Raw genomic sequence first — 11,882 nt, 5'->3', positions numbered from 1 at the left:
GAAAATCAGAAAGCCCAGCTAAATAAAAATGTCATTCAGGAGAATCATGGTGACTGTGTACATGTCCGAGGCTGTACCCCCAGGGAAGTGACATCAAAAACTGCACACTACAAGGGGAGTAGATATCAGTGAAATAATCCATTCAAGGAACTAAACAAGTAAGCAAGCAAACAAGTTCTAGAGGAGAAGGGAGATTTGGTATCCATAGTTGCTAAAATACATTATCTAAAATGTCCAGTTTTCAACAAAAAATTATAAGACATGCAAAAAAAAAAAAAACTGGAAAGGATGACTCATACACAGGGAGTAAAAGGCAACAGAAACTACCTTTGAGAAGTTCTGGATGCCAGACTGAGCAAAAAAATACTTCAAAACAGCTACTATAAATATATTCAAAGAAGTAAAGAAAAAAGTAAAGGAAGGTATGATAGTGTCTCATCCAATAAAGAATATCAGTGAAGAGATAGAAATATATTTACGAGAAGTCAAAGGACAATTCTGGTGTTTAAAAGTAGCATAACCAAAATAAAAAATTCACTAGAGGGACTCAAACAGTAGATTGGAGTTAGCAGAAGAATCAGCAAATATGAAAATACATCAATAGTGATGATACACTCTGAACAGAGAGAAAAAAGAATGAAGAAAAATTAACAGACTCAGAGAAACAAAGGGACACTATTAAGTGCACCAATGTATGCATAATGAGAGTACTGAGAGGAAGGAGAAAGGAAGACAGAATATATTTGAAGAAAAAATGGCTGAAAACTTTCTGAATTTTGTGAATGCATTAATCTACACATTCAAGAAGGTCAAGACTCCAATGTGGGTAAACACAAAGAGATCGACATCCAAATATATCACAGTAAAGATGTAGAAAGAAAGAAAATCTGAAAGCCTCAAGAGAAAGGTGATCACATTCAGGGGGATCCCAATAAGATAAATAGCTAACTTCTATTGTTTATTTAGAAGCCAGAGGACAGTGGGATGACATATTTAAAGTGCTAAAAAGTGAGAACTATAAATCAAGAATTTTGTAACAAGAAAATCAATCTTTCAGGAAAGAAGGCAAAATAAAGACATTCCTAGATAAACAAAACAGAAGTTTTGTTACAAGCAGGCCTGTCTTAAAAGACATACTAAAGGAAGTTTTTCAGACTGTAATCAAGTGACATGACACATTAATACAAACCAACACAAAACAACCAAAGAGTACTGGTAAAGGTAATTATAAAAGATGCTATAATTGCATATTTCTTTTCTTCTCTTAACTGATTTAAAAAGCAATTATATAAACCAATATATATGCATGTGTGTGTGTGTGTGTGTGTGTGTGTGTATATATATACATATATTATTGACCTGTAATATATAAAAATGTAATATATTTGATCATATTAGCACAAATAAAGCAGGTAGAAACAAAGCTGTTTAGAGTAAGAAAATGACACCAGCTGATACCAAATACACAGAAAAAATGAAGAGAACCAGAAATGATAAGTAAAAACGTTCATTAAAAAACTATGGTTTGAGACAATATGGATGGACCTTGAAATAATCATGCTAAGTGAAATCAGACAGAAAAAGTTGAAAACCACATGATATCACTTATATGTAGGATATAAACCTAAAAACAACAAACGAACAGGACAAACAGAGACTCATGGACATGAACAATAGACTAGTGGTCTATTGTAGAGGGGAGGAAATGAGGGGGAAAAGGGAAGAAGGTGGGGTAAAAGAGTCAAATACGTGGTGAGAGAAAGAAATCTAACTGTGGACAGTGAACACACAATGAAATATATACATGCCTTTCTGTTGAATTATACACCTGAAATTTACTGGATTTCATTAACCAATGTCACCATAATAATAAATAAATTGTAAAAAAAAAAAAGCATATTTGAAAAATTAAAAACTATGGATATATCATTTCTCTCATTTCTTCTCTCACATTGACTAAAAGACATAAAATTATATATAAAGTAATATTATAAAAATGTATTGTGGGTTTGTTACATATGTAAATAGTACATGTTTAACAAATTTAACACCAAAAAAAGAGAAGAGGAAATAGAGCATGTATAGGACTAATGTTTCTATATTTCACTGAAATTAAGTAAGATAAATCTGAAGTAGATTCTGGTAAGTTCAGATGTATATTGTAAGCCCTCGAGCAACCATTAACAAAGCAATTCGGAAAATTAAAATTAAAATTATTAAGGAAATTAAAATGTTGCACTAGAAAACATTCACTGAATAAAAAAGAAAGTGGTTAAGAAGAAATAGAGAAACAAAAACAAAAGGAATATAGAAAATGAAAAATAAAATGGCAAATATAAATTCAGACATATCAATAATGACATTAAACAATGCAATCAAAAGGCAGAGATCCAACAAAGTTCTTACTGTAGGAGACAAAGATATAAACAAGTCTTATCCAAAGATATAAATGTGTTAAAAGTAAATGAGATGAAAACATATAAACCATGTACTATAAGCAAGCTGAGTGGCCATTCTAAGATAAATTTTCGATTTAATAATGATAAAAGAGAAAACATCAGGAAATGACAATTGTAAACACGTAATCATGTACAACAAAATCCCAAAATAAATGAATCAAATACAATGTAAATGAAACTATAAGGTCAAAGTGAGAAACAGACAATTCAAAAATAATAGTTGCAAAGTTCCAGTATATAGAACTAGGAAGAAGATCCACAAGGAAATAGAAGAGTTAAATAATGCTTTAAAACAACTAGTCCTGACAGACTTCACCCAACAACAGAATATACATTCTTTCTAAGCACATACTGAACATTGTCCAGGATAACCATATGCTATGCCATAAAACAAGCCTCAATAGATCTAAAAGGATTAAATAATACAAAGTGTGTTCCAACCACTGTGGAATGTAAGTAAAAATCAATAACAGAAGGAAATAGGGGAAATTCACAAAATATGAATTAAACATCACACTCTCAAATGACCAATGGGTCAAAAAAAAAAAACATAAGATGAATGAAAATAAATGCGGAACATATCAAAACTTCAGGAAGGCAGCAAAAGTAGTGCTTCAAGGGAAATATGTAGCTGTAAATGCCTATATTAAAAGAGAAAAACGATCTCATTATCGACAACCTAACATTTCACCTAAAGACACTGAGAGAAGAAGAGGAAATTAAATCTAAAGCAACCAGAAGGAAAGAAATGAGAGCATGGAAACGATGAAGAGAAAATAGAAATAAAGAATAGAAAATAAATTCAACGAAACCAAAAGTTGGTTTTTTTAAAAGAACAACAAAATTGACAAATCAAGAAAAAAGAGGAGACTCAAATTACTAAGGAGTGAGAGAACATGACTCAATATTATAAGAATATAAAAGATCATAAATGAAATAATATGAACAATTACATGCCAACTAATTAGATAAATTTCATAAAATGGAAAAATTCCTAAGACAAACTACCAAAAGGGACTCAAGGAGAACTAAAAAGTCTGTATAGATCTACGATAAATAAAGAAATTGAATTACTAATTAAAACAACTTTTACAAAGAAAATCCTAGGCTCAAAAAACAAATTAATGGGACTATATTAACCTAAGAAGCTTGGGTGCAGCAAAAGAACTGTCAACAAGGTAGAGACAACCATCTGAATGGGAAAATATATTTGTAAGCAATGCCTCCCATAAGGGCCTAATATCCAAAATATATAAAGAACTCAGACAAGTCAATAAGAAAAAAAAAAAAAACAATTAAAAAATGGTCAGAAGACCTGAACAGATACTTCTCCCAAGAAGACAATACAAATGGCCAACAAACATATGAAAGGATGCTCAGCTCCACTAGCTATTAGCGAGATGCAAATCAAAAGCACGATGAGATACCATCTAACACCTGTTAGAATGGCTGTTGTCAACAGGACAAGTAACAACAAGTGTTGGAGAGGATGTAGAGAAAAAAGAACCCTCATACACTGCTGGTGGGACTGCAAATTGGTGCAACTACTATGGAAAACAGTATGGAGGTTTCACAGAAAACTAAGAATTGATCTACCATAGGATCCAGCACTCCCTCTACTGGGTATTTACCCCAAAGACTTGAAAACATTTATCCGAAAAGATATATGTACGCCAATGTTCATTGGAGCATTATGCACAGTGGCCAGGACATGGACATGCTACAGTAGATGACTGGATAAAGTAGATGTGGTACATATGTACAATGGAATATTATTCAACTATAAAAAGAGATGAAATACTGCCATTTGCTACAACATGGATGGATCTTGAGATAATCATGCTAAGCGAAATAAGCCAGACAGAAAAAGTTGAAAACCACATGATATCACTCATATGTGGGATATAAATCAAAAAGCAACAAACAAACATGACAAACAGACTCATGGACATGGACAATAGACTAGTGGTTACCAGGGGGGAGGGGTAAAAGGGATCAAATATGTGGGGACAGAAAGAAATCTAACAATGGGCGGTGAACACACAATGCAATACATATATGACTTACTGTTAATTGTATACTTGAAACTTATTGGATTTTTTAAATCAATGTTACCATAATAAAAAAGAAAAGAAAACCCCAGGCTTAGATGGCTTTGCTATGACCCTACCAAACATTTAAAGAAGAATTTATTCTTCACAATCTCTTCAAAAAAAGTAGGAGAGGAAGAAACACTTTCCAGTTCATTCTATGAGGCCAGTATGTCTCTGATACCAAAAGTAGAAAAGGACATCACAGGAAAAGAAAATGGTAGATCAATATCTCTTATGAACATAGATGAAAAATTCTCAACAAAGCAAACTAAATATAGCAACACATGAAAAGAATTGTACCCTGTGACCATGAGATTTTTTGCCAGGAACACAAAGTTGCTTCAAAATATAAAAAACAATCAGTGTGATACACCATATTACTACAGGAACGGACAAGAATCAAAGGATCATCTTAATAGATACAGAAGAAGCATTTGACCAAATCAAACACTCCTTTCATGATAAAACCACTTAAATTATAAATAAAAAGGCATTTCCTCTACCTGATCAAAGACATCAACAAAACACTCTCAGCTAACAAATTTAATGATGAAAGACTAAATGCTAAAATCAGAAACAAGACAAGGATGTCCACTCTTATCACTTCTATTCCACACTATACCGGAAGTTTTAGCTAGGGCAATGAAGCAAGACAAAGACATAAAAGGCATCTGGATTGCAAAGGAAGAAGTAAAACTATCTTCATTTGTAGATAATATCACCATATATATAGAAAATCCTAAGGAATCCAATAAAAAACTATTACAAATGATAAATGAGTTCAGCAAGGCCATAGGATACAATATCAATTTATAAAAATGTAGGCAAAATTTAGTGATTTATTTAGGTCTAAGTTTTGGCAGGAGGTCTCTTCACTGGACAACCCTCCCTGTCAAAAACCTTCTTTATTGTGAGATGGAATCTGCTGTCTTTTTATGCCTCCTGGAGTAACACTCACTGACCTCACTTTCTTTCAAGGTGCTCTTTAATTATTTAAAGATAGTTATCATAACCTCCTCTTCCTTTTCTAGCCACCTTCTTCATTTTCCTGTATGTGACATGATTTAAACTCTCCTTTTATTGTGCTGGATGTCACCTCCTACTCCTAGATAAATTAAAATTTTATTTTTCCCAACAGAAATTTAAAAATAAATGTAATATTCCAGTGTCAAGTACAAATAAATCTTTTAGGCTTACTTTGTGTTTGGTACCTTATGATTATTTAAGTTTAAAAATTATATCGTGTTTTACATGAGTCAGAATGAACTCATGGTTCTTAAACAAAACACCTAAGTCTCTTTCATGTTACATGGTCGGGTTCTATTTATATTTCTGGACCTAAGATTAATATATTTGTTCCAATAAATTTTCCTTATTTTTTCAGCCCATAGTTCTAGAATCATTTCATTTTCTTTAAGTCTCCTTTTCTAATATAGAAAGTGCCCTTCTTTCTAACATAAACACCTTCTGGGTCATATGATGAAAATTATGAATGGGAAATTCTGAAAACAGAAGGCTATGGCAAACCATTTAGCTACTTTTCTTCAAAATGATATCAATAATATAATTCCTACCTCTTGTGCATGGTTTTTCAGTTATTTAAGAATCTACCTAGCAATGCTATCTTCATCTAACTTACATCTCTCCAACTAATCATAAAAATGCTGTTCACATGGACTTAGAAAATCCCTTTTTTAAAATGGGTTACATTTATTCTAGGAAGCACACTTTTTCTGGTAATCACAGATAATATAAAGGGTGTGTGAAGAGAACTCTGGAAACAAAGGACTAAAACAAGAATAAAGACATAGAAATGTACTATTTCACAGATAACAAAGTTATTCTGGAAAAATTACAGACCCAGCTCATTAATATAACTGATGTTAGCAGCAGTGTAGAAAGTCACATGCTTGTGATCTATTCCTTATAATATATATCCATTCATTTTCATAGACCAAGTGCAAAAACTAAAAATAGTAAAGCATCATGGAAGGGCAAATAGGATCTCTGAACAAATTAAAATTCTTGTTACACCTTTCAAACAAACCCAATATTGGCAAAAATACATTTCCTCCGAAGTTTATCTGTAACCTTTGAAATAAAGTTCATATAGAAAGTTTGCATTTTCTATTATGTTTCTTGTAGTATTCTGGTCAAGAAAATGAAGAAAAACAGTCTTGACTATTTTTCATAATAAGAGTAAAATAATCAAAGAAATATGAAATACCTGTGGGCATCTGGCAGCACTATAGCAATCTCCAGCTGTGGCAAATGGAACTGCTTTTCCAAATATTGTCTTAGCAAAAAGAAGGTCTGTAGCTAGAAGATAATAAATGAAACTCTTTAGCATTGAGACATTTTATGTTTTCTGATCGTCATTGCAAATCACAGTCTTCATATTATATTCTTAAATATATTTACATGATTCAAATTTTTTAAAGCAGAAATGCTACATAATTATAGTACATAACATAGATCAGGCTCTCAATAATTTTTTTAACACAAAAATGTTCATCTCATAAATTGCCCTAATAATGGCACGCAAATCTGTAACTAAGCCACAAGTTTTAAAAACTAAATAAGTACTTTATTATATTTTATATCATAGTGAATATCTAAAATAGATAAAGTGGGGTCAGGAGCAAAATTATAGAAAACATTAAAGGTAAATTATGATAAAGCAACATGTGAGTGCTTATAGAATACACACACACACACACACACACACACACACACAGAGAGAGAGAGATATTCATTTAAACAATTCCAAAACTCCCAGTTAAAAAATATACTATTTTCTTTATTATTGCATTATATTATTTTATTCTTATCGATCTTACTTTTGCTAATGTTAACAAAATTTCCTGATTGGCAATAATGCTGGGGAGTCTATATGAAGTATTGAAAATAGAGTCATTTGGATCAAAAACAGGTGGAAAGAACCCTAAAATCAGCTTGTCTAATCACTTCTTCATGCCTGAATCACATAATATCTCAACCAATGGTCATTCAGTTACTGGCACTCACCTCCACTAATGTTTTTCAAATCTCCTCACTTTTCAAAAGGACTTCAAGATCACCGCATGCTACCATGACAACGCCAGTCCCTTAGAGGCAATCCCACAAGGTAGCTTTTCTAGAAATGTTTATCATCTCTCTAAGGGCAGTTTCAAAAACAAGAAGGCCTTTCATGGTGTGCCAGAGTCAGCTTGTACCAAATCATGAAAACTAATTGTATGGGTCTCTTCCCAACTCTGTGTACCTCGCGTTGGTAGCTTAAAATTGGCCGTGATGGGAATATATACATCATGGAAGTTGGCGAATACTGTAAATAAGACTTTTTCTAGGTTGTTAAGGGCTGGATGTTATCCACACACCACTGCTTATGCATAGCACTTATGGGTTAGGCTGGGGCAGAGCAAACAATTTTCAAATCATCTTTTGCTAGTATCTCTTCCATCATTTCCTGAGTGACCCACAGATAGCCGTTACTTAACATATCCAAAGCTAAATGCATTATCTTTTTCTCTAAACTTACTCACCTTGCTGTATTTCTCATTTCACTGGACTATATCACCATATACTTGTCCACTTTGGAAATCTATCTCAATATTTCATGTCACTAGTCCTTATATTCCTTGTCAGAAAATCCTGTGGCTATATTTCTCAAAGGCCCTCTGTTCTGAACCATGTCCTTAATTTAGGCCTTCATCACTTTCTATCTGAATTATTACATTAGCTTCCCAATTATCTTCACAGATATGATTTGTTTTCCTTCTGAATCTGTTTCCTCTCCTATCTATATTTTTGCTGTTAATAGTTCCCATGACTTATAAGTTCAATTGTGTAGTTTAATATACATTGTACTTCATGATCTGCTTCCTGAGAACTTCTCTAACAAGCTGCCTTCACCCAATCTCCATTTGATTAATGCTTAGACAGAACTGAACGTTTTATTCTCTGATGGAACTAAAATGCTTCACTTTTTCATGCTTTTTGTTCATACTGTCCCCAGCTCCTGAAATTCCATTTCCCCACTTTAATTCAAATTTAGCTTCAAGATTTACTCAAGACAGCTTCTTAAGGAAAGTTGAAGATTTTTATTCAACAAATACTTATTTAGAACCTATTGTGTATTGAGCATTATTCTAAATACTGTTAAGAACAGAACAGTGGATGAAACAGGGGATGATGGAACCTGAGTATTGCCAGAGAGAAATAAATAGTATATTGGGAGAGGTAATTGCTATAGAAAAGAAATAAAGCAGGAAAAGGATGGGGAGAAAGGAACTTTAAGAGTGGAGAATAGTCTGGGATGGACTCACTGAAAGTGAATTTAAGCAAAGATCCAAAAAAAATTAAGGAGTAAACCCTACACATAACTGAAAAAATAGTTCCAGGCAAATAGAAAAGAAAGTGCAAAAGCCTTAAGGTGGGGGCATGCTTGATGTAGTCAAGGAATAGCAAAGGGACAAGTGTGTCTGGAACAGAGTGTGCACGGCAGGGAGTATAGAGGGAAGGCGTAATGAGGGAGAGGTAATGGAGATGGGAGGCCATGTTGAGTTTCGTTGACCATTGACAGGAATCTTGATTTTACTAAGAGTAGATGGGAAATGTTTGGAGACTTATGAGCAGAATTTGAGGTTATTAAAAAGATGAAATGAGATGATGTATAAGACATGGAATGATTGTGTTTTCATGAGATCACTCTGGCTTCTCTGTGGAGAAGAGAATCTAGGTCAGGAGGAGGTAGAAAGGTGAAATGGAACTTGAATGCTACCAGAGTAAATAGGAATACTAGTCAGTAGGCATAATAAAATGGTGAAAAAATGATTTGGACTTAGACCAAAATGGTAGCACATGAGGTAGTGAGGTAATTTAGGCTTAAAGAGATATGTCCACAGTCACATAAGTGGTAAATGGATGCAGAGAATTTACACCCAGTCTAACGCCAGAGTTCATAATCATAACCACAATAGTATAATGCTTGCCTGCTACAGTAATGGTGGGTACTCAGTAAATGGTAGCCATTATTACTAACAATAATACTTCATTATCATATGACTGATTTAGAGATTATGTATTTATGCATTCATTGTCTCAACAAACTATTTTTGTTTCTTTTTATGGTTTATGCACTGCATTAAGCACTGGTGAGTCAATTGGGATTTAGAGTTTCTACTTCTGAAATAAACTTCTTTACCTTTTCATGTAGATATGTAACTTCCAGGATGACAAGCTGCTTAGTGCATATTAGGTTTCATAAGTATGTTTTGATTCGACTGTATTATAAATTGCTTCCTACATAGGCAGCAGGTTCATAGTCTGGGATCTGTGGGTGGGACTTTCTCTCCCCACAATGCCACTTACAAACTGTAACAAAACACTTAACTTTTACAAGTGTGTCTTAATTTCATCACTTGCAACAGTGTGATGCAATTCTGCTTTAAATAGTTAAAAAGATCAACTGAGACTACAATTTATGGCAAAAGCTTATCACTGTCATTACCACTACATTTTTTATTAAGGGTCCCCATGGTCCATGTCATTGCAGAGAAAGTATATAGCTAGCAACTTAAGTAACTATTGCACAGTGCTAGACCATTTGCTATACCCTAGCTATTACATTATACCAGCATATTGTTAGAGTTTCCTTAGCAGATAGAGGCTTTTCATTTTATAAACAGAGATTCAGCACTCACTTTTAATTTGCATAGAAGTGAGATCAATTCTTATTTTGCTGAAAACAGTGTGTCCAGCAGCCAGGTAATCATTTTTACATTCACAGTCTTGCCTCCTACTTCCATTAAAAGGACATTCATATGGATTTTGTAGTCTGTAACAACATTAGAATATTTTTATTGTTAGATACAGTTATTAGCCCATAAACGGTAAACTTTGGAAGTAAGAAGGTAAAAGATACACTCTTCAGGATGGCAGTGTCCACAGTTAAATGAGAAAAAAAGTAAAAAGCACTGAGTTTAAGCTGAAATTATCAATGGAAGATTTGAGACCAGTTTATGAAAAAATAATCTGTAGTTCTAGCTTTTGTTATTGGAATTACTATGATTTCTATGAAAATACACATAAGTCTTAAATTCTCCCCTTCTCTGTAGTCCCGCTGCCCATCCACAGTATCCTTCTTTCTCTCTCTGTGAGTACGTGGTAACATTCAAGTCTTTATTGTTGAACAGGCCTGGACAAAATCTAAATTCGGTGCTCATATGTCAACCTGCTTCTAAATTACTTGTCCCACTTGCAAGCTATTCAGATATCACTCTGAATGCCAGAACTTCTGATTTTCTTGAAGAACCATAAAAATGCACTGGTAAGCCAAAACACATCTCGTACCTAAAACCATATACTTCAGAAAAGTTGTCTTCTTCACCTTTGACCAATGATATATATTCCTTGGGGTTCTCTAAATGCATCCCTGAACAATAGATCTAAAAGAAAAATGCAAACATTTAAAAATGCTTTTTCCAAAGCCAATGGTCAATGTTGAAATCAAATAGGAACTGTTCTCATAATACCTTTATCATTCTTCCCTTAATGTTAAGGTAATAGTCACCATCCTTGGTAATGTTTTTCTCTTGGATTTCTTTGCAGCTGGTAAATGTTTTACCTTCAAGGACAAGTAAATACAACTTATCAACAATGAACAAATTACAAACACAGCATGAATTTAACTCAATCATACGAATATTATACTCTGTAAAAATAGACATTTCAATTTGTGGAGCATATGGCTACTACAAATATTTATTTTCAAATTTTAATTAAAACTTCTTAGGGTCACTTAGGTACTGGGTAGATTTTTGAAGTCTATATTACTTACAATCACTGACATAACATTTCTTTTGAGCATCTGGCTTTAAACGCTTTAAACATAAGTCACTGGACCAATCATTTTCAGCCATGCATTCCACTCTCCTCTCCATTATCCCAACTCCACATGTCACTGAGCACTGTTAACAGAGTAAAATTTGAAGTTAAAGTATTTAATGGATAATAAGGCCAGTAAATCCATATCTCTTCCTCTCAGACTAGGTTCTTTTGGAAGAAACTGAAAATCAATAGTGGCTAGAACTACTGCAGATACAAATATACTCTAGAGGCTGGACCATCACAGATGGGAGTGATCCTTAGGCATTAGCCTGAATCAACTATTTCTCAGCTACTATTTCTATGATTTCTTAGTCCCTTCATTTATTTTGTATAGTTATATCAATAGTATATTATAAATGCCTGATAAAAATTAATTAATGTTGTTTGAGACTACTGAGTTTTTCTCACTGTTATATGCTGTTTGCAAAGCAATATTTACTTG

General features: G+C 33.3%; 1 protein-coding gene across 1 annotated transcript in view; it reads right to left on the bottom strand.

Annotated features, from left to right (window-relative positions):
• The window catches only part of ADAMTS20 (ADAM metallopeptidase with thrombospondin type 1 motif 20), a 150,296-nt gene that overhangs the window by 11,528 nt on the left and 126,886 nt on the right, over window positions 1–11,882 (bottom strand). Inside the window, exons 33-37 of the mRNA XM_006916882.3 lie at window positions 11,391–11,520; window positions 11,086–11,177; window positions 10,904–10,998; window positions 10,255–10,388; window positions 6,780–6,871 (exon numbers count right to left, since the gene is read on the bottom strand). Of these exons, the coding sequence (XP_006916944.1) occupies window positions 6,780–6,871; window positions 10,255–10,388; window positions 10,904–10,998; window positions 11,086–11,177; window positions 11,391–11,520 (543 nt within the window). The remainder of the gene's footprint in view (window positions 1–6,779; window positions 6,872–10,254; window positions 10,389–10,903; window positions 10,999–11,085; window positions 11,178–11,390; window positions 11,521–11,882) is intronic.

This window comes from Pteropus alecto, unplaced genomic scaffold (assembly GCF_000325575.1).
Source record: "Pteropus alecto unplaced genomic scaffold, ASM32557v1 scaffold196, whole genome shotgun sequence".
In the NCBI taxonomy this organism is placed as follows: domain Eukaryota; kingdom Metazoa; phylum Chordata; class Mammalia; order Chiroptera; family Pteropodidae; genus Pteropus; species Pteropus alecto.
Note: the sequence above shows the minus strand (reverse complement) of the source record. Positions and strands in the feature narration are given on the sequence as shown.